At 55.8% G+C, this 23,210-nt stretch overlaps 1 protein-coding gene across 1 annotated transcript in view; it reads left to right on the forward strand.

Moving 5' to 3' along the window:
• The window catches only part of MTCL2 (microtubule crosslinking factor 2), a 30,000-nt gene extending 13,248 nt beyond the window's left edge, over positions 1-16,752 (forward strand). The window contains exons 5-16 of the mRNA XM_059480957.1: positions 2,636-3,847; positions 4,841-4,960; positions 5,097-5,222; positions 5,683-5,913; positions 6,060-6,167; positions 6,421-6,588; positions 7,556-7,807; positions 7,932-8,003; positions 8,380-8,450; positions 8,683-10,123; positions 10,219-10,360; positions 11,248-16,752. Coding sequence (XP_059336940.1) covers positions 2,636-3,847; positions 4,841-4,960; positions 5,097-5,222; positions 5,683-5,913; positions 6,060-6,167; positions 6,421-6,588; positions 7,556-7,807; positions 7,932-8,003; positions 8,380-8,450; positions 8,683-10,123; positions 10,219-10,360; positions 11,248-11,276 — 3,972 coding nt within the window. The 3' untranslated portion in view covers positions 11,277-16,752. The remainder of the gene's footprint in view (positions 1-2,635; positions 3,848-4,840; positions 4,961-5,096; positions 5,223-5,682; positions 5,914-6,059; positions 6,168-6,420; positions 6,589-7,555; positions 7,808-7,931; positions 8,004-8,379; positions 8,451-8,682; positions 10,124-10,218; positions 10,361-11,247) is intronic.
• The last annotated feature ends 6,458 nt before the right edge of the window (positions 16,753-23,210 follow it).

The following is a 23,210-nucleotide window of genomic DNA, read 5'->3' on the forward strand; positions in this document are numbered from 1 at the left end:
TGTGCTTGAGGGTGCCCTGGGAGCTTCACAGGGTCTGGGGGAGCAGAGGGTCCCTGTGGGGATGGCTGGAGGCCACAGCACTCCTGCCCTCTCAGGGGATTTGCCAGTGGCAGCAGGATTTGAGCTGTCACTTGCTGTTGAGCTGAGCTGCTGTGACTCACTAATGCTGTTACCAGGGCTTGGAGAGGCAGAGCTGCTGTTGCAGGGATAGAAAGGCAAGAGGAGAAATCCTCTTTCAAAGGCAACAGACCTGAAGGGTTTATTTTGGGGAACAGATCTGCTCCCCCAAAGCTGGGACATGGAGGCAGATCATGGAAATACACTCCTGGCATGGTGCTGAGTGTCTGCCAGCAGGAGCCCTGAGCAGCCCAAGGGGTTTGGGTGATCTGTGTCCTTCTTGGCACAGGCCCTTCTGTGCAGCCACAGGACAGAGACCCCCAGGCCCTCAAAGACTTTCCCTTCCAGTCTTTATTTATCACCTCCCTTTAACTCCATTCTTCAGAGCCCTTTCTGGCCAGCTGATGGTCCCAGCATCCTTCCCCTCAATTCCCCAGAGAGCACTTACAGCCAGCTCTGCCCTGAGCTGAGGGAGCTCCTCCATCTCTCCCTTCCTGAGGCCGAGCCCCTCATCTGCCTCATCCTGGGGCAGGAAACAACCCCAGCCCCTCTGCTTCCCTATGGAGCTAAGACCCTTCAGCTTGGGGTCAGGGTGGCCCCAGTTCTGCTTGGACCAGTGTTCCAGGAACTCTGGGCTTCCCCAGGTGGCTGCAGATGCCCCTGGATGTGGCTGCCATGGGCTCCTTGTCCCTGCTCAGCTGTGGCTGGTGGCCCTGTGGCACAGATACTGTGACTCATCTGTGGCTTCCTGGGCCCCTTTCCTGCCTGGCTGTGCTGGCTGAGCTTCAGCACTCCCCAAAAATGGAGCTGGGTGGGGACAGACTCAACACTGAGGTATCCCCAGACCCCAGGAGCACTCCAGGTGGTTTTGGGGACCTGTGTGTGTCTCTTTGCTGATGCCATAGAGGGACACACTGGGTTGCTGTTTTTTTTTTTTTTCCCTGGAAAAACAGGAACTGAGGTCATGTCTGCCCTGCCCACAGCAGCCCTCCCCTAATCTCCTCACCTAATTAGGGGGGCACAGCTTTAATGCTCCTTAGTGAGGTCGTGTCCCAGTGCACAAGCATGGAAGTGCAGCAGGGTGGTTCCTGTGGTTACTGCAGGACATTTAGGGTATAAATGGCACCCCAAACTCATGGGACCCCCCTTTGCATCACCCCTGGCCTTGTTATGAGCAGTGCAGGAAATCAGCAGAGTAAATACTGCTGTGGAGTTTGGGGTGAGCATGGGTGTGGCTGGGGGTGCAGAGCACCCAAAGAAGGGGACAGCTTGTTTTTTCCAGCCAAGGAAGGGGGAAATGGGGTGAGTTCAGCCAGGCAGAGGGGTACCAGGGCCAGCAGCCACCCCCAGCACTGCCCAGCTGCAGTGGGTGCAGTGAGGTGAGGGGCACTGCCCAGCCAGTCCCCTCCTGGCAGTGACCACAACACAGCTCAGAGCACTCAGGTGACCCCAGGGCACGGGAAGCTGCGAGCTGGACGTCAGGAAATCCTGGCCCTCCATCCAAAAAGCTCCCAGAGCAGAGAAACGGTCTGGCTGGGCAGGCAGCCAAGAGCCTAACTGCTGAATAAAAACAGAACACATGGAGAAACAGTCCTGGGAAGCAGAGGGACTTGGGAAGGGAACGGTGAGGCTTTGCCTGGGTTTTCAGTGCCCTGGCAAGGTGGTGGCAGCAAGGCTGGGGGTTGGGACTTTGAGAGGTTTTCAGCAGCTTCTCTGCCCTGTGATGAGAGTGGGGGCTGAGTGAGAGAAGCAGAGCCCTGATGAGGGCATTTCAGTAGCAGTTTTGGGGAGAAAGCCTTAAAAACCCTGTGGAGTCCTGAGATCTTTCCCTTCCCCTCTGCCCTGTTGTGGATCAGGCTGGACTTGGTCTTTACATCCCTGCTGATGGCTCAGTGTCCTTCTTGGGGCAAGACCCACAGGTCTCCTCATCCAGGGCATCCTGTCCCATCTCCAGGCTCGCCCTGAAAGTCTCCAGGATGGATCTCAAAGCTTTTTCTCCTCCAGGAGCAGAGCCAGCAGCTTCCCTGGGATGACTGGCATGGGAGGGTGGCTGTGACCGTGTTCACAGGGGTTCTTGGGTGAGGGAAGAGACAAGAATCTGACTCCATGTTTCAGAAGGCTTGATTTATTATTTTATCATATATATTACATTAAAACTATACTAAAAGAATAGAAGAAAAGGTTTCATCTGAAGGCTAGATAAGAATAGAATAGCAAAGAATGATAACAAAGGTTTGTGGCTCAGCTCTCTGTCTGAGCCAACTGACTGTGATTGGCCATTAATTACAAACATCCAGCATGGGTCAATCAAAGATTTACCTGTTGCATTCCACAGCAGCACATAATCATTGTTTACATTTAGTTCCTGAGGCCTCTCAGCTTCTCAGGAGGAAAAATCCTAAGGAAAGGATTTTTCATAAAGGATGTCTGTGACAGGTGGCATGTCCCCAGGGCTCTCTGGGAATCACCATGGCTCCTGAGAGCATCTTTCTAACACCCACCCCCTCTGGGTCCCCAGGAGGACAGCGCAGACCTGAAGTGCCAGCTGCATTTTGCCAAGGAGGAATCAGCCCTGATGTGCAAGAAGCTGACCAAGCTGGCCAAGGAGAACGACGGCATGAAGGAGGAGCTGCTGAAGTACAGGTCCCTCTATGGTGACCTGGACAGCTCCCTGTCCGTGGAGGAGCTGGCTGACTCCCCCCATTCCCGCGAGGCCGAACTGAAGGTCCACCTCAAGCTGGTGGAGGAGGAAGCCAACATCCTGAGCAGGAGGATAGTGGAGCTGGAGGTGGAGAACCGCGGGCTGCGGGCGGAGATGGACGACATGAAGTGCCAGGGGGACAGGGAGCTGCCGGGGCAGGACGCGCGGTTCCTGGCGGGCGTCTCCGGGGACGCGGGGGACACGGTGGCCGAGCTGCGGCGGCACCTGCAGTTCGTGGAGGAGGAGGCCGAGCTGCTGAGGCGCTCGCTGCTGGAGCTGGAGGACCAGAACAAGCTGCTCCTGAACGAGCTGAGCAAGTACAAGTCGGAGCACGAGCTGGACGTGACGCTGTCGGAGGACAGCTGCTCGGTGGTCAGCGAGCCCTCGCAGGAGGAGCTGGCCACGGCCAAGGTGCAGATCAGCGAGCTCAGCGGCAAGGTGAAGAAGCTGCAGTACGAGAACAGGGTGCTGCTCTCCAACCTGCAGCGCTGCGACCTGGCCTCCTGCCAGAGCACCCGGCCCATGCTGGAGACCGATGCCGAGGCCGGCGACTCGGCGCAGTGCGTGCCCACCGCCGGCTGGAGGGACGGTGTGGGCAGCAGCGAGGCCGACGGGCAGGACAGGGGGCTGGGCACCGGGAAGGTGCCCGATGGCCCTGCCAAACTGCTCAAGCCCAAGGACCTGGAGACCTTGCTGGGCATCCGGGACCAGGCGACGCTGGTCAGTAAAGCGATCGACGTGTTGATTTCGGATGCCAATGGGTTCACCGCGGGGCTGAAGGCGTGCTTGGACAATGAGTGTGCGGGGGTGCTGCTGGGCGAGGCGGTGGGCAGCGGTGGTGACAGCCCCAGCGATGCCAAGCTGATGAACGTGCTGCTGATGAGGCTGGGCGTGCTCCAGCAGGACCTGGGCTGCTTCGTGAGGAAGGTGGACCACCTCACCGGTGGCTTCAAGGAGCACACAGACTCGTTCCCCTTCTCCAGCCCCAGCAGCCACGATGTCACCAAAGAGCATGTCTCTGACTTCCAGGTATGGCTTCTTCCCACATCCCTCACAGCAGCTGCCGCTTTATTTGCCACCACGTTTCCTCCTGCTTTAACGGAGCAAACCCTGATCCCCACTGTAACCTCCCTCCTGCCTCTCCAGAGCAAAATCCAAACTAACACCTCACTGCATGCCAGTGGCACCGGGGACAAGGTAGGACTCTGCTCCAACAGAGTGTGCCCAGGGCAGGAGGCAGTGGGCATCCTGGCACAGGCTGGTTGTGCCAAGGCTGCCCTGTCTGTGACCAGGGGCTCTCTGGTGCAATCCCACCTTAGCAGGGACTGATGTTTTGGCTGCTCTCCCTGGCTTAGCCCAACATTGTGTTTCAGAAGTTCTTTACTTGTTGGGGATGAGCTAGGGGTGGGAGGAGAGCAGCCTGCAGCCTCCGAAAGCAGCCCAAATTGCAGGGACCCCACTTGGAGGAATCCTCCATCCCCAGAAACACCCAGGCAGGGTAATTTGGAGAGCAAAGGCTTCAGAGCAAATCTGCATCCAGGGGAGAACACCTTAGGAGCAGTGCAGAGCAGCTCATGCCTTGCTGTCCCACTGTCCTCAGGGGTCCCAGCTCGTGCCAGGGGTGTCAGTGGTGGTGGGGGCTGCAGGCACAAGCCCCTTTCTGGAGCACACTCCCTTGTTCAGAGTCCTATTGTTCTGCATGTGGTCCCCCCAGCCCGAGGTCCCAGTCTCCCCCAGTCACTGCATGGCACCGTAACTGGTGTTTGCACATTTTTTCCCTCTTTCTCTCTTTTTTCCCCTTTCCCCAAACAATCCAGGCCACGTGTCTCCTCATCCTGTGTTTCCTTTTGGTTTCCGCATTGTCTCCCGCCATGGTGATGAAGCTCCTTCTCCTCCTCATCCTTTTTGTTGTCTTGTAGTTCTTTACTGTTTCGGAGACCCATTGTTTTGTTTTCTGTTTTGTTTTTTTTTCTCCCTTCCCGCTCTTTTGGTTTGTTCTCATTAACTTGCCCACGCATGCAGCAGCCTGATTTTAGGGACGCCGACCCTTTCCGCATCCCCCACGCCAAGGACACGGACCCCACCCACGCCCGGAGCTACAAACCCTGCCGGGCTGAGGAGAACGACTCCTACGCCACCGAGGTATGGCACAGCCTGGGAGCCGTGTCCCCTCGGCCGCAGGGCTGTGGGACAGGCTTTGGGGAGCTGGGCACAAGGTCAGGGAGGGACATGGGGAAGTGCAGGGCAGCTTTGCCATCCCCTTCTGGGGCTGTTACAGATGAAGGAGCTGCAGCTGGTGCTGTCTGAGGCCAACGAGAGCCTGCGGGGGCTGCAGGAGCAGCTCTCACAGGAGAGGCAGCTGAGGAAGGACGAGGTGGACAACTTCTCACAGAAGATCTGCCAGGTGAGTAAGGAACAGCCTCAGCCCCTGGGAGACAGCTGTCCCCAACCCATGGCAGTGCCACCTCCAGCCTCAGCCCTATGACCCACTTGGGGACCTGGGTGTCACTGGGAGCACACACAGCATGTCCCATTTTCAAGGCTGAGCACACTCCTTGCACATGGAGCCATGCAGGGCTTCCCCCATGGCCCTGCTGTCCCCAGCAAGCTCCAGAGTGGTGCAGCTTCACCAGATGGGGATATGGGGCTGGCACCAGGCTCATATCCCATTTTCAAGGCTGAGCACATTCCTCCTTGCACATGGAGCCATGCAGAGCTTCCCCCGTCCCCAGCATGCTCCCAGAGTGGTGAAGCTCCCCCAGATGGGGATATGGGGCTGGCACCAGACTCAGCCCAGACCCTGGGTGGGAAGCATCACATGGTTGCCACCAGTGCTTGACCTGGAGCCACTTGTCTCTCCCCAGCTGAAGGAGGACCACCAGAAAGCACTGCTGCGGCGGGAGTTTGAGCTGCAGAGCCTCAACCTGCAGAGGCGGCTGGAGCAGAAGTTCTGGAGCCAGGAGAAGAACCTGCTGGTGCAGGAGTCCCAGCAGTTCAGGCAGAGCTTCCTCCTGCTCTTCATGAAGCTCAAGTGGTTCCTCAAGCGCTGGCGCCAGGGCAAGGTGGTGCACAATGAGGGCGAGGACTTTCTGGAGGTACAGTGGGCTGTTATGGAGGGGAGACCACACTGTTGGGTGTGTCCCTCATGCCTGTTTGCCCTGCCCAGGGCTGTTTGGGTGTCCCCCATCCTGCCCAGGGGCAGTGGGTCCCCATATCACCCCAGCCACGGTGTCACCCACAGGTGAACAGCATGAAGGAGCTGTACCTGCTGCTGGAAGAGGAGGAGCTAGCCCCACAGCAACAGGCAGACAACAAGATGTGTGCTGGGGACACCTGGACTCCCAACACGGTGAGCAGGGTCCCCATGAGCCCAGGGGGTGGATCAGGGTAGGATCAGGCCCTGCTGTGGCTGTATGGCATGGGCTGGTGGCTCCTCTCGGGATGCATGGCTGGGTGGGGATGGTCCCCTGCCCTGGTGGCTTCCCCTGTCCCTCACCTTGGCAGCAGCCTGCAGGGCTGGGATGCAGAGAGGACAGCTCCCACAGAGTCCCACCCTGCTGCGTCCCCTCGTGCTGCCTGTGCTCACCCCTGTTCTCCTGCAGCCCAACGAGTGCATCAAGACTCTGGCAGACATGAAGGTGACCCTGAAGGAGCTGTGCACGGAGCTGCGGGAGGAGCGGCGCGGTGCCAGCGAGCTGCAGCAGCAGTTCACCAAGGCCAAGGCTGCCTGGGAGATGGAGCGTGCTGAGCTCAAGTGCCACATCGCCCAGGTGGGAGCCCTGGGCACCCCGTGGGCTGGCAGAGCCCCCCCATGCCTGCTGGGGGGCTGGGGGCCTGCCTGTGCCCTGTGCCAAGCGCTGGGCTGGGAGCAGGGTGGCACTGTGGGAATCTTAATTAGCAGCCACTCAGGCAGGAGAGTTTCCATGGCAACGGGGCTGGCATGGAAATCTGCCTGTGGAGCAGCAGAGGATGCTCTTTATTCCTCTGTCTGGGGAGGGTGGGACGGGACAGGGGCTCAGCATCCCCCCTGAGGACAGGCAGCTGAGAGCAGCATCAGAGCCCACCTCTCCCCCACCCTGAGTCACAGCACAGGATCCCTGTGGATGCTGCAGAAGGGATGCACGGCTGCAGGGAAGGCAGGAGGTGGAGGGAGGGCAGCCTGGGCAGTGGGGGAAGCTCCTGCCTGTAGGATGAGTCCCACCAGTCCCTCAGCCCTGCCCTCCCAGTGCTGAGAGGTTTCCACTCACGCTGTGCTGACAGCAGCCCATGGCTGCACATCAGCTCTGCTCCCCAGCACTTTCCAGGCAGGATTTCTCCTGGCAGAGCATGAATCCCCAGTTCCCATATCTCCTCCTCAAAAGCGAGCAGAGCAGCTATGGTGGCACCACCCCACTGGTGCTGCATCCTTGGGGGCTGCTCAGGTGATGGTGCCCCTCTCCAGGAGCCATGTCCTGCAGGCAGGAGCACAGCCAGGCAGGCAGGACATTCAGCCTGTGTCCTGCTGGGTGACCATCTGCTGGCCAGCTGGCATGATGTGGCTGCAAGCCATGGCTTGGCTGTGCCATGGGCAAGCCATGTTGTGTGTGTCACGTCCTTGTGGATATGCTTATTGCCCAGCCTGGCAGCATGGGACTGGCACTGGCAAGAGGGATGCCTGCAGCCCTGCCTGTGTGCTGGAGATGTCCAGCACCACACTGGAGCCCTGGGTCCCTCACAGCCACTACTGTGTCCCCACAGCTGGAGTCAAAGGCAGGCAAAGGGATCGCAGAGCGTGCACTGCCAGACTGGAAGGTGGCACTGAAGCGGGAGCGTGAGGAGCACCAGCATCTCCTGGCTGAGTCCTACAGCGCTGTCATGGACCTCACCAAGCAGCTGCAGATCAGCGAGAAGAACTGGAACCAGGAGAAGGTGGAGCTGCTGGCTCGCTTCAAGGAGGAGCAGCAGCAGGCAGAGCAGCAAGCGAAGGACCTGCAGAACAAACTCAACCAGGTATGGTGTACCCCATCCTGCACGTGTCCTCCAGCCTCTGCTGCTTGCCCCGAGAATGTTTCATGCTTTTGCTTGCCCAGAGAGGCTCGTGTTGCACCTGTTGAGTGACCAATACGTTCTCCAGTTGCAGAAAGGATCCAATCCATGGGCATTGAAGCACTCTGAAATGGAGAAGCACGGCAGCAACTGGAAAGAGGTGGGTAAGAGAGGGTGGAGTGCTCTCAGGATGCTCTTAGGGCCCAGATCTGTGCTAAGGGTTAGATTGAAGGATGTGTGAACCCAAATTAACACCCCTTTAAACAGCAAATGAGGCTGCAAGGGAGAACACCAGGAGAATGAGAGCATGAAGGGCACGGCTGAATCTCCAAGAGCTTTTGTGGGGTTATAAAAAGCTGATTTTAAATAGATGTGGTTGTAGCAAGCCCCATGCAGTCCTGGGACTGCTGTGCCTCAGTGTGTGGGGAAGCTGGTGGTGCTGGAGGGGAGCAGGATGCAGCCCCTGAGCTCCAGCCCATCTCTGTGCCCTGGTCCTGTGCCTTCTGACCCTGGAGCTTTCTCCTGTGCCCTCCTAGGTTCTCAATGAGAAAATCACAGACAAGGAGACAATCTCTGAAGCAGAAGCCAAGGGAACCAACCTCAAAAGGTGAGTGTGCTGGTGCCTCCATAGCCCCTGCAACATAGAGGGCTTAACATCCCTGAGAGTCACAGAGGAGATGCAACCCTGTTCCATGATAGTCCTGGAAGCAAAGGGATCCCTGTGAGGAGCAGGACTGGGTGCCCAGGAAGGTCCCATTGGGGTGGAAGCAGAGTGTCTCAGCTGTCCCCCAATCCCCTTCCCTGCCCTGTTTTGATCCCTATCCTGTCTCCTCCCACAGGACCAAGTCTGTTTCCTCCATGTCAGAGTTTGAAAGCTTGCTCGACTGTTCACCCTACCTCTCTGGAAAGACCGTGCCAGGGCTGGGTGACCATGCCCGGTGCAAAAAGTCATCCTCAACCACCCAGATGCTGCCCAGCGCGATCCGGGACAGCGCCAGCCTCCCTCCCTCCAACTGTACATATGTGAATATCGAACAACCTGTCCCCGACAGCCTGGCCAAGGAGAAGCTGGGCATCTCTTCCTGGGACTACTCACGGGCAAGCAGCCTTTCTGGGCACGACCCAGCTCAGAAACAAATCCAGAGGAGCTACACGGCCCCCGACAAGACAGGGATCCGCATCTACTACAGCCCGCCGGTGGTGCGGCGGCTGGAGGCGCCGCTGGTGCACAACAAGGAGGGCAAGATCATGATCGAGCCCGGATTCCTGTTCACCATGGCCAAGCCCAAGGAGCCGGAGGAGTCGGCCAGCGCCGAGGGCACCTACAGCCAGTGGCTGTGCAACTTCTCCAAGCAGCAGCAGGAGCTGCTGGATGGTGGCACGGGGGAGAGCGCGGTGCCGCCGGTGCCGCGCTTCCCCCCCTCGCTGCACGACCTGGAGATCTCCGGCAACATGAGCGACGACATGAAGGAGATCACCAACTGCGTGCGCCAGGCCATCCGCTCCAGCTCGCTCGAGAGGAAGGTGAAAAGCACCTCCAGCCAGACTGTGGGGCTGGCCCACGTGGGCACACAGACCATCCAGACGGTGAGCGTGGGCCTGCAGACCGACCTGCCCCGCGGTGCCGGCATGCACGGCAAGAGCTGGTCCCCGCGCAGCTCCTCGCTCGTGTCCGTGCGCAGCAAGCAGATCTCCTCCTCCCTGGATAAGGTCCACTCCAGGATCGAGCGGCCGTGCTGTTCCCCAAAATACGGCTCTCCAAAGCTCCAGAGGAGGTCTTCCTCCAAGCTGGACGCCTCCAAGGACAGGAGCCTGTGGAACTTGCACCAGAGCAAGCAGAACGGCTCTGCCTGGGCCCGCTCCACCACCACCCGTGACAGCCCCGTCCTCAGCAACATCAACGATGGCCTGTCCAGCCTGTTCAGCGTGGTGGAGCACACGGGCAGCACCGAGTCCATCTGGAAGTCGGGCTGCCCTGAGAGCAGCCGGGCCAAGCCCGAAGCACCCAAGTACGGCCTCGTGCAGGAGTTCTTCAGGAACGTCTGCGGGCGGGCACAGAGCCCCACTGCTCCCCAGGAGAAGAAGGAGGCGACTGGGGAAGAGAGCAAGAGAGCCGAGCACCCCAGCCCCACCACCCACCACGAAAACATCTCCCGTGTCTTGAACAAGAAGGTCCTCAAGCAGGGCAGCTGCGAGGACCCCAAGCCCTCGTCCCCTGGCCAGGGCAGTAAGGACGCAGCCCTGCGGGACCCTGACCTCATCTCGGCTCTAGCCAGCGAGGTAACGAGGCACAGAGCCCCCCGGGGTGTCCCGCCGTGGCGGGGGACAGGGTGCCTGACCCCTCTAACTCCGCTGTGCCCTGTCTATCTTTGCAGGACACGGCGTGTGACTGCAGCTCCCAGTCCCTCACCTCGTGCTTTGCCCGGCCATCCCGCTCCGCGGTCCGCCACTCCCCCTCCAAGTGCAAACTGCACCCCGCGGAGCCCCCCAGGGCGGAGGAGAAGCCGGGGGCCTCGAGTGAGTGAGGACGGGGGGCCGGGGGACGCAGCGTGCCTGCCATCCACTGTCCTGCCGGAAGAGCGCCCGCGCTGAGCCCGCGGGGCCCCTCGCGGAGGCGGCGCGGGCTCATCTGTCTCCTAAACGTCCCCTCGGCCCCGGGGACGCTTACGAAGCAGATGTGGAGCCAGAGGTAGCCCCGGGGTGCAGGGACACCCTGGCAGGGTGGCTGCATCACCTCCTGCCTGTGCAGAGATGGCACAGGGGCATCCTGGCTGGTGCCACTGCGCCGGGAGTGTCAGCGAGACCCTGCTGTGCCGAGGGCTGAGAAAGGGAGAGCAGCCGGGGAGGCTGCTGCTGTCGATAGGGAGGGCTGGGCCGCTGTAGGCGTGATGCTGCAGCCACCCCGTGGATGGAGGGTGCTGGTGCTGGCTGTGGCTGCAGCATCCTGCCCATCCCGGGCCCATTGCCCGATTGCTGTGCGGTTGCATCAGCCGCGGGCTGAGTGTGCTTCCCCGGCAGGAAGGAGGAGGGAGGCTCCCTGTGCTCACCCGGGCTGGGCTGGCTGGGGGCCCTCCTCGGCCACCCTCCTGCTCTTGGGGTGCTGCTGAGGCCCTTGGCTGCTGGCAGGGGTCCGGGTGGTCCGCGGGCTCCTCCAGCTGCAGGTTGGGATCGCTGGGTGCACAGCGTGGGGAGAGGTGGCCTGTGCTTCTGTGTGTGTGTGTGTGCACATCCCCTGCTCCCAAGGGGTTGTGGTGCCCCTGCCTTGCACCCACCTCCCTGCTTGGGGCCACTTGTAGTTATTTCTTCTCCAAGTGCTGAATATACATATTTCTCTTTTTTTTTTTCTTTTCTCTTTTTTTTTTTTTTTCATTTCTCCACTTCTGGCCCTGCCCAACTCCGGACAGCCTGCAATGTAAAACCAAGTGCATTTTAAAAATACCGAAATGAGCTACTTTGGAGAGGCACCAATTGGATTAAGAGATTGTGGTTTGGGAGGCTGCAGCGTGGCCCGTGGTCTGCGCCGCACGTCCCTCTGTCACCACCAGAAAAAGCCTTACCCAGGGAGGGAGGGGGCGGCAGCCACAGCCCCCACAGCACTGCAGAGCTCCTGGGGCTGGGGACTGCGACCCAGTCCCACTCAGAGCAGCCTTGGTGCCCCTGTGCAGCTCCAGGAGAGAACAGAGATTTCTGAGGCAGCTGCCTGACCTATTTTCCAGCCGCCTGCCAGGGACCAGGCAGGGATTCACCCAGATGGAGCTGCCTGCAGGTGCCTGGGGCTCAACGCATTGCTCTGGGGCTGTGTGCCTTGTTCTGGGGGCTCTGTGCACAGCTCCAAGGGCTCTGCATTGCCCCAGGGGCTCCATCCACTGCTCCCAGGGCTCTGCATTGCTCTGGGGCTCTGCACAGTGCTCCAGGGGCTCTGTACGCTGTTCCACGGGCTCTGTGCATCGCTCTGGAGCTCTGTACACCACCCCAAGGGCTCTGTGTGTTGCTCCAGGAGCTCTGTACACCCCCCCAAGGGCTCTGTGGATCACTCTGGAGCTCTGTACACCACACCAAGGGCTCTGTGGATTGCTCTGGAGCTCTGTACACTGCTCCCAGGGCTCTGTGCATTGCTCTGGAGCTCTGTACACCGCTCCCAGGGCCTCTGCACATTGTCATCTCGCAGTTTCTCTAAAGAACTGCCAGTGCTGCCGAGGCTGCTGCCCTCTCCTGCCCGCAGCAGCTGCTGCATCACTGCCACGTCGCAGCCTCCGTCAGCGTCTCCGCGACAGCCGCTCACTGCCGGTGTCCCCGGACACACCAGCATCAGCCAGGGCCCAGCAGGCCCACTACCCATGGCCTTTTGCTCCTGCAGCACCCAGCCAGCCCCCTGGGGACCCTCATCACCCAGCTGGGTGCTGCCCACCCTCACCAGCAGCCAGGGCCGGGCTGTGTCCCTGCCTGCCACGGAGTTGTTGGGTCCAGCACTGCCACAGGCAATCTCCTGCTGTACATAGATATTTTCGGGGTGGTTTTTAGCATTTTCATGGATAATCGGGGTTTTGGTTTGGTTTGGTTTGGTTTTTTTTAAAAGACTACTTTTTTGGAATGTGGTTTCTCATTTTTAAAACTGCCTTTTAATTATTTGTAATATTGGTCAGTTCTGTCTTACTCTGTAAATAGCGGTGCTGGGCATTTCCCAGGAGGGCTGAGATGAGACCGGCAAGGAATTTGTGGGGAAACTTTGCTTAAGATGTGGAGGTGGCTGATTCTACTCCAGCCCCTCCATGATTCTGCCCCTGTCCACATGCCAGTGCCCAGCCTGGGGTGAAACCTGAGGTGTTTTGGGTAAAGCTATTTGTCCCTGCCCTGTCCTCCTGCTTCCTCTCACCAGCCCATGCCAAGGTCGCATGAAGGGCACCTCCTGCCCCGATGACAGGCTCTCTGCCCACCCCATCCTGCACCCCTGTGTCATGCCTGCTTGTTGTGTGATGAATAAAGGCCCTGCAACCCCTCACCCCCACCCTTGGTGCTGCCTTCCTGTGCTGTGGTGGGGGACTGTGCTGCCTGTCCTGTCTGGGGCAGTGCTGCTGCAGAGGGAGGTGTGGGGTGACCTGATTCTGTGCCTCTGTTCCTGCCATCCTGCCTGCTGCCCAGCCCACACGTGGTGTCCCATGCCCTCCTCACCCACCTGTCTGTCCCTGACACCATCCCCATGTGCTGATCCCAGCTGTGCCACACCAGCTTGTCAGCTCCTGTGGGTCCTCACTGCCAGCACTGTCACCAGGCTGCCCTCAGCTCTGCATTGTCCCTGTGATGCTGGTGTTTGTCACAGCTGCCATGTGCCATGGCAGCCTGCCCAGCAGCTCACCCCAGCCTGCACACACACCCACATCCCCCTTACTCTGCTGCCCGTGGCTCCCTGCCCTTGTGCCCTTCAGTTGGACTTGATGATCTCAGAGATCATATCCAACCTTAATGATTCTGCGATTGCCTGATCACCTGCTGGTCCCAGCCTCCCCTCAGGTTCATTCCATTAAACTGTCCCACCCTGAGGTCCTCCATCACCCACTAAAACCCACCCTCCTTTTGCTTTTCCATCATGCTTCCTGTCCCATCCCTTTCATCCCTCGTCTTTGATCTGCCATTTTCCATCCCTCTTTATTGTGCTCTTTCATCAACTCTAACCCAACCCAGCCATCCTTCCTCCCTCCTGTGCTACTCCATCCCATTCCTCCTTCCCTTGTTCCCACCATACCCCATCCCTCCTGTGTATCTTCTTTTATGTCCCAAGCCTTCTTCCACGGCTCCTCTGTTGTTCACCTCCTTCCTTGTAGTCATCTACTGTCCCATCCTTCCCTGCCACCCTCCTCCATCACCCACCAGGTCCCATGCTTCTATTCTGTGCTCATCCATCAGCCACCATGTCTCGTCCCTCCTTCCTGTCCTGCATCCTCCTTCGTGTCCTGTCCTTTCTTGTGCTCCACTGTCACTCACCACCTCCAATCCCCCCTGTTCCCCCCACTCCCTTCACATCCCATCCCTCCTTCCACACTCCTTCCAGTGTGCTGTCATCAGCTGTGTCCCATCCCTCCCTGCCATGCTGTGCTCCTCCATTACCCACCATGTCCCCTCCCACCTCTTGTGCTCCTGCATCCTACACTGCATCCTCTCCCTCCTTGTTCTGCTCCACCACCCATCACCTCCCATCCCTCCTGCTGTGCTCCCCCACTGCCCTCCATATCCCACCTTCCAGTCTTCCTGCCACACTTCAATCCCATCCCTCTAACCTGCTCCTCCATTCACCCCATCCTGTTCCTTAGCTTCATTCACCCCCACCTTCTTCTAATGTTTTTCCCTTCTTCCCCTTCACCCTTCCCCATCCATCCTTGCCTTGCTTTGCCTCCAGCTTTTCCTTTCATATTCATGTCAACATTTCACTGTCTTCTTCAGCTCCCCCCACCACTGCCCTCTACATCTTACCATCAGTTTATTCCTGCTTATTCTCCATTAGTTCCCACCTTCACCCCAACCTCCTCCCCTCCTCATCTTCTCCACATCTTTCTTCATCCTCTTCTCTCTTCCTGTCTGCTCTCTTAATGTCCTTAACTTCTCCACCCTCACCTCCCACTATTTCACTATCCTTTCAACTGCTAATGTCACCTAATTTTACCTTCTTAACCTCCACATTTCCAGTCCCTCTTTGTGCTTATCCATTTCCCATTTCCTCATTCATCTTCCTCCACTGCCCTCCAGTCTTCGTCTTCTTCTGTCCCCTCAGTGTCTCTCTGTTCCTCCTATCATCCGTGTCCATCTCCCAGTGTTTCCTCATCCCTCCTCTTCTTTTCTATCTCCCCCCATCTTTTCCTCCACTCTTCTTGTTTTCCTCTTTGATTTTGTCCACTTTCTTCATCCTCCACTTCCCACTGTCCTCCATCCTTCCCCATGCCCCACACCACCCACTATTTGCCTGTCCTTCCTCACCCTCCACTTCCTACCATCTGCCCAGCCTCCTCATCCTCCCCAACCTCACTTTTCATATTCATTGTCCTTCCCATCTTCCATCTCCTTCATCCTCCATCTCACACTTCTTCCTCCACCTCAGTTCTTCCTGTGACCCTTCACTTCCCATTGTTCCCCATACCTTTTCCTGCAGTTTCACCTCTTCCTGTCCCTCTCACACTCAATCTCTGGCTGTCTCACCACCCTGTGTCATTTGCCTCCCATAGTGTCCCTGTTTCTCCTTATGCTCCTCCACTTCTCCCCACCTTCCTATCCCTCTTTACCCTCTAAGTGTCCACCAACCTCACAAATTTCCCTCTCCACCCCTCCCTGACCTCCAGCCGTCCTTCCTTACCTCACAGCTCCCTCTCTAACTGGCCTTACATTCTCCTGCATCTCCTACCTGTGTCCTGACTTCCAATCTTGTCCCAGCCTGACCTCTCCCATTCCTCCCTGCCCTCTTTTACTCCCAGCCCATCTGACTCCAGCTACAATTTTCTGCTTCTCTTCCCACTTCTCCTGCCTTATATCCCATCCCTTACCAACCCAGGAAAGCTACTGCCAGCTCAGCCACCCCTGATGCACACAGGAAGGGCCCTTCCTGACATCAGAAAACACTTCTCCCTAGGGCTAGTGCAGCTGGAACTGGTCATGGGCAAAAGGGGATGCCCTCTGCCCTTGGAAGGTTTCAGTAACCAGATAAAGGTTTCAGCCAGATAAAATCACCAATATCCCAATCTAACATTAGCAATAACTGATGTGGAACATGCAGCTTGACTAGATTCCCCTAGGATCACTTCCAGCAGTGAAGGATTTCCAAGAGGGGTGAGAAAGGCCAGGAATGGCTTTGAATGCAATGCTTGGGATGCTGGAGGACATGAAGAACTATCTCTGCCACTTGCAGCTGCTCCGTGGTGCTCAAGCAGACCACCACACACTGCTCCAGCAGGACCATCCCACGCTCCACAAGGACCATCCCACTGTGCTCCAGCAGGGCCATCCCATGCTGCCTGAGCAGGACCATTCCATGCTGTTCCAGCAGGACCATCCCATGCTGATTGAGTAGGACCACCCCACCCTGCTTGACCAGCAGCACCCCAAACTGCTCAAGCAGGACCTCTCCAGGCTGCTTGGGCAGGATCATCCAATGTAGCTGGAGCAGAACCTTCCCATGTTGCCCAAGCAGGACCACTCCAGGCTGTTTAAGCAGAACTATTCCCAGGCTGCTTGAGTACCATGGACCAACCCAAAGAGGCTTTCTAAAAAAGCTGCCAGCTCCCAGGCCAGTGAGTGATCCCTGAGATGTCTCCTCAGACTCAAGAGCCAGGGATCTTTCATCATCCTTGTTTTCTGCCCCTTGGGCTGGGCCCTGCAGGGCCATCCCCTTCCAACAGCCTTACAGCTGCAGTAGGGCACCAGGCTGCTGGCAGTGCTGCCAAGGGGAGGACAGGTCTCCTCTCCATGCCAAGGGAGCTCCAAACCCTGCAGGACCTGCATGCAGGAACTTCTCAGAGCATCCCATGTCACTCACGCACAAGGGCCAGCCAGCCTTGCTTCCCTGAAAACTGCCTTGCCATGCTGGAGGCTCCCAGCCATCCCATGGAGGGGAGGATGCCCTTTCCTAGGGGATGTCCCACTGCAGGGACACAGCACCCAGTGTCTTTATAGGGTGGGTGTGACATTTGTAAAGCATTCCTGCCCATATGCCTTCCTGGCTGGGAAATCTGGGGGAGGGTGGAGGGAATTTGCTACCTGTGTTAGGAACTAGCTGAACTTACGTGTCTCCCCAAGCTGGATTTCTTATTCCAAATGTTCAAACTGTTGTATATTGTACTGGGATTTTTACATTGAATTATTGTAGAAAGCAAAAATTTAAACCGAGTCTGTTAAAAAATAAACATTAAAAATCTCAATGAAAAAATAAATGTGAGCTTGTCTCTTTACACACGTGCCAGAGCAGGGATGTGTCTCCAGCGGTGAATTTCCAGCGTGAGACCACACCACCCTCTGGTGTCAGCACCGATCTCAGCTCTGTGCTGGCCCTGCTCCAGCTGTGTCCCTTTGCTCCTTGTCCCTTTGCTCCCAGCCCTGCCTGCCTGCTGGCACACCTTAAATCCTGCTCACTCAAAGCAGGTCCCATCCTGCTCCCAGCACATGGCGTGGGGCAGGATGTGGCCAGGCCAGAAGGAAGCAAAGCAAGAGCAGAGCTGCTTTGTTGGGTGCTGGCATCACCCTCCCAGCCCCACTGGTGCTGATTCCCAATCTGCCAGAGTGTGGGATGTGCTCCTGTGCCCACACAGCCCCACCCTGGGCATGACCAGAGCTCCAGCTATCCCTCCCTGCTCAATAAAACAGGGACAAAAGGAGGCAGGCACGTTTATGGGAGTGAAAGGACATGCTCTGGAGCCTGGGGACAGCTCACACAGGGAAGCTGTTGATTAAACCCCAGTCTCCTTGCTGTGCTGCTGATGAAGGCATTGCCTCTCCTGAGGCAGTTTCCCTTCCTCTGCAGCCCAAGCTTCCAACAAATCTCTTACCAACCAGGCCCCCTCTCCCGGAATGAAAATAGCACCAGCTGGCAGAGCCCAAGTAAACAAATGAGCCACTGTGAGAGGAGAGAGCATCTTTATAAGTTAATTGGCCCCATCTAAGAGTCAGACAGACATTTTCCTGTGGATAGATCGTTCAAGAAGCTCAGGCGAACAGCACCAACATGTCTCCTGGGTTTGATTTATAAGCCTGATTGCATTACTAGCTCATCTCCATATAGAATGATTATGAATATATTGTCTGTACTCTGCAGAGGGCTAAATTACCAGACTCTGATATTCATCAGCTACTCCTTGAAGCTTAAAACAGCCTCAGATTGAGAACTCTGTCTCCCAGTGACAGCAGGGGTAGAAAGGAAACAGCTCAGGGTTGATCCGTGTTTTCAGCACAACCTGGGCTGGTTTAACACCCTGATTAAGGGGTGGCTGGAGGGAGGGAGCAGCCTGAGCCAAAGGGCTGTGGAGCAGGGAAGTGCAGGAACCCAGAGCCAAGTGTATTGGTATTGAGCAGTTACATTTACAAACAAAGGAGCTGATAACTCCCAGCAGGACTGAAGGGCTCTTATCACAGTGCTGATTAAAATTTCCTCTGCAGCCAGCGATGAGGGGGAGTGTCCTCAGTGGGGAGACAGAACAACCCGGTGTTTAACCCTGCTGCTGCTGAGTGCTGATTCATCCAGCACAAGTGAAGGGCTGCACAGCCTGGCTGTGTGCTGAAAATTAGCCCAGAAAGCCCCAGCAGGAAGATCCACAGCCTGGTCACATCCTCTCACTCCATCTCCTGTGCCTCCCACTCCATCTCACCCCTGGTCTGCAGGTCCCAGGAGTTTTTGCTGATGTCACTTGTGATTCCTTCCAGATCCTTTGCTCTTTTGTTCTGCCCTTCAGTTCTCTGCCCTTGCCTGTGGTTAAAGAAATTTTTCCCTTCCCACTTTGGGATATTCTGATAAAGGCTCCAAGTGCCTCTGGCACAGCCATGCAAGGCACAAACTTGTGATAAGTTCACCAAGAGTAAGATCCATGATAAAAAGATGCTTTCTCTGATTAGCATCATTGACAGGTGTTACACCTCCCTCACCAGGCCCTGGTTCAGGCTGCCCTGCCCAAGAGATGCTCTGGGAGGAGTGGACAGGCAGTGGGAGAGGAGCTGGCTTGCAGCCCTCCTCCAGACATGCCCATGAGGCTCAGCCATCACACTGGTGCCTTAGTGTAGCTCAGACACCTCCGTGCCTTCCTGGATTCCTTCCTCCACTGCTGTGTGTTGCATCCTTCCTGCCTGATTCTCTCAGTGATTTGCATGAATGGGGATGGGATTCCAACATTTATTGGCAATAAGGCCAGAAGGCAATGCCCTGTGACCCCTTTTGGACCCCCAGGTAAGTCACCTGCCCACCTGGAGCAGTACTTACCCCAAATTAGCACAAGGTTCCCATGTGAGGCTGCCTCCTGCTCACCTAACCAGGATCAGAAGGTCTGAGGTCTACAAACCAGTCCACACTTTCCAGTTTCTTTCCCCCACCCCCAGCATCTCCAGGACTGAGATCTTTCATGTCAGGGGAGATGCAGTGAAGGATCCCAGCACAGCTGCTGAGCTGCTGTGGGTGCTGCACTAGAGGCTGTTTCCCCAAGTTTCCAGAGTATCCAAAGCAGAGTGTGAGCAAGATACCACATATCCTGGCCAGTATCTTTTTTGTTTGACCCTCTGAATCTCTTCAAGAGACCTTAATATATATTAACATATCCACTTTAAGTAATTTCATTAACATACACATTTTAAGTACTTTTATTCCTTTACAGGAAGAGGCAATAATCTAATATGTATGTGATTTTCCAGGACTGCCTGGTGAGTTAGGAGAGCTGGGAGTCAAGCTCAGAGCAAACCCTGCAGCATCCAGCTCCAGCACACACCAGCCCCCAGGGCAGGAGCCCAGCTGGATGCAAACTGCTCTGGGGTGGAGGAACTGGAGCAGCAAAGCATGGCCACACAGCAGGATTCCCTTTCCTAGATCCTGTAAAATCACCAAGGGAAGGCTGGGCATACCCACAAAGTGTTCAAGGCCAGGTTGGATGGGGCCTGGAACAACCTGGCCTAGTGGAAGGTGTCCCTGCCCATGGCAGGGGGTTGGAATGAGATGAGCTTTAAGTTCCCTTCCAACCCAAAGCACTCCATGATTCTGTGGTTTTCCAGCTGTGAGACACTGAAATGAAAAGGTGAGGAGGGCTGTGTTTGTGCCATGGGTCTCTGTGGTTCACAACCCTGTATGCAGCTGCTGGGAGATTTACTGGAACATGAGAGAGCTGGAGAAAACAACAGGAGGCTATTTGGAATTTTCTGCTTTGCAGGTGCTTTCTGAGAGGAGATACACCCTCTCCGCATCAGGCAGCTTCCTGGGCTGGCCAGCTGCAGCACAAGAACAAAATTCCCTGGCTGCAGCAGCCCGGGCTGGACAATATTGGATAAGGACAGCTGTGGGGCTGTCCCAGCCTCATGGCTCACAATGTCCTACACACCCAGGCAGCAGCTGCTGGACAGAAATCATGCTGTCATTGAGGCTGGTGAGGGATTTCAGCTGCTGGCCAAATCACTGAAAGCAAAAGGCCAGTGAGAAGGGAAGCAGAGGACACCTCCCAGATCTGCAAACCACCTCTTCACTGGCTCTGGGACACTGTCCTGTGACAAAGAGAGTGACAAAGCCCTTTCCCAGCCATGGGGTGAGTGACAGCCCCCTTCCTGGCACTGAGGGGGACAGAGGGTTTGTTAGAGAGCTGCTGGTAAATGCAAAATCCCTGGGACACATGCTGCTGGAACTGAAGGTTAGCAACTCAGAAAATGATCAGCTTGAGGTGTCTTGTGAAGGCCATTAGAGGTGCAGGGTTTGTCCCACTTCTTAGAGAGGAACAGAGTGGTTTCCAGCTGGGGTTAAATGATGTGCCAAGTGTATCCAGAAACTCATGGAGCTGTTCCCAGACCATCGATTCAAGGACAGTGCTGGAGTGCAACTCCCAAAACTCCTGAGTAGCTTCAAAAATACCCCTGTCCAAGGGCTCAGGCTGCAGAGCCAAAATGACTTTTTCTTAAAAAAACCCCCACCTTTTGTAATTGGGAACTTGGAGGTAATGATACTGCTGGCTGATCAAGGGAAACTTCTTGCAAGATTTGGCTGCATCCTTACTGGTTTACCCACAGAGAAGGCCTGGGCTCAGAAACTGCTGATCCCAGGCTGAAAGCCTAAAAAGGAATGGGATAAATCTGGGCATTGGAATTGTGTTGGAGACTTCACTTTCATGTATGTGATAGAGATTGAGACCCTTCACACTAATATTCCTGTGATTTTTTTTTTATTTTTTATTTTTTAAAAATAAAAATATTAAAATTATATAAATACACAATATAAAAATATACATTATCTATTATTTATTATTTATTTTTATTCATATTATATTACATGTAAATAATATAATATATAATAATCTATAAATAATATATCTAAATAAAATATATAAATGTATATTTTATATAATATATTATATATTGTGTAAATATATATGATATATATAATGTCTATATAGCTTATATATATATAAACTATATAGATATATATATAATATATAGCTTATATTTATATTTATATTTATATTTATATTTATATTTATATTTATATTTATATAAAGTGAAAATAAAATAAAATAAAATAAAATAAAATAAAATAAAATAAAATAAAATAAATAAGGCCACCCTGTAGCTTTTCAGAACAGGGATTTTATATTACACGGCTCAGGAAGCTTTGTTACATGGACTACAGCAGGGTGTGAAGGTGACTGACAGATTTGGGATGTAAATCCTGCTGAGCTCATGTTGGAGGTGTGTAGAGAATATCTCTGGAGTGAGACTGCCCATAGGACACAGTCCACGGAGGGAGGTATCACCTGAGCTACTCCTGGGTTTCACCTCGGAGTAAACCAGCTGTGTCCTCCCACAAGGGGTCACAGGAGAACCTTTGCCCTGAAGCAGTGTGGGCAGGCAGCAAACTGACACCAGAGCAGGGAGCTGCAGCACAGCTGTGCCCTTCAAAACTAGGGAACATCCTTAATGAAAAATACACACCAGTGCTGCTGCTTTTGTGTACAGAACTGTTTCTGGCCTCTTTGCTGATGAGAACATTGCTTGGAGTGGCAGACAGTGCTCACCAATCCACAGGTTTGTGTCTTCTCCAGCCTAGAGCAGGGCAACACTCCCAGGGAGTGCACAAAGCACTTGGGAAAACCCAAGGATACCAGAGTAGGCTGTACCTGCCCACTGACACTGTACCAACTTTAAGTTTATGCACTTTAATCTTTTGAGTGGTCTTTGGCCCTGGCCCAAACCAGCAAGAAATTCCCAGGGCAGGTGGCTGCCTGGGCCTGTGCTTTGCTCTAAGGGGTGAGTTCCCCAGTGAAGAAAAGGAATTTGAGGTTTTGGCAGCCTTCCTAAGAAATATCTTCTTGGCAGGTAGTGTCATAGGGGCAGGCAATGCTGTTGGGGCAGCTGGGCTCAATGCAGGGAATATTAAGGACTGGGATGAGAAGGGGTTTGCTGCAGGAGGAACAACCACAGGCAACTCCTGCTCTGGGACCAGACTCATGGAATCACATTGGTCCTTGGGAGACCCCAGCTCCAGCCTCCTGCTCCAATGGGCATGGCCACTCAGGGGCTTATCTTGAATTTTCTCTGTATCTAAGGACTGTGATACTGTTCCTACTTTGGCCTCCTGTTCCAGCATTTGACTGCCTTCTTGGTGAACAAAAGTGAAAAAATGTTTAATTTCTCACTACTTCAGGAGATCTGTACAAAGTTTTTGCAGGAGGAAGGTGCTCAGTGGACTGCCACAGCTTGCTGTGCACACACAGCTCAGTGGAGAAGTGGAGGGCCATGGATCCACAGGCAAGTTGTTTTCTGCATGGGGACAAGGCACGGAGTGTGGCCATACCTGGTGGCCTGCGCTGGGGCTGGTGAAGGAGGAGCTCATGGATCTCAATCCCTCTGCCTGGCAAAGTGGCAGGGATTGGCACAGAGGGGACACAACTCCTGCTGGTGAGGGAAAGGTGGCTGACAGGGCAGGGCTGTTATATAGGACACTGCTGGCATGGAGGGACAGGGCTGATGGTGCAGGACAGGGGGACACGGCTGTCAGGAGGACACCAGTGACTGGGAACACCACTGACAGAGGTCTCTGCTGGTCTTAGGGACATGGGTGTTAGGGGGACACCACTGACAGTGGGACATGGCTGATCATGGGGAGGACACCAGTGTAGGGGTCACTGCTGATCATGGGGATGTGGCTGGCACAGGGACACCACTGACAGGAGACACTGCTGACAGGGGCCACTGCTGGTCATGGGGACCTGGCCAGCAGGGGGACACCACTGACAGAAGGGCCATGTCTGACAGTGGAACACCACTGGAGAGGGACACACTGGTGCCAGGAGGGACGCGGTGTGTAGGGTACATAGCTTACATAGCTGCAGGGTGACATGGTTGATAGGGGGTCACCACTGACACAGGGGACACCACTAACATAGGGGACACGGCTGACAGGGCGCCACCACTGACACGGGACAGCACTGAAACAAGGACACGGCTGACAGGGGACACCGCTGACAGAAAGGACAAAGCAAGCAAGGGGACACCACTGACACAGGGACACTGCAGGGAGGGTGACACCGCTGACAGCGGGACACCAGAGAAACGGTGCCACCAGCAGAGGCCGTTGAACATGGCCGCCGCCTCGCTCCGCCGCGAGGGCGGGCCGTGCCCGCCGTACCCGCCCCCGGCTCCGCGCGGCGGCGGAGCGGGA

Source organism: Ammospiza nelsoni, chromosome 12, assembly GCF_027579445.1.
Source record: "Ammospiza nelsoni isolate bAmmNel1 chromosome 12, bAmmNel1.pri, whole genome shotgun sequence".
NCBI classification, from domain to species: Eukaryota; Metazoa; Chordata; class Aves; order Passeriformes; family Passerellidae; genus Ammospiza; species Ammospiza nelsoni.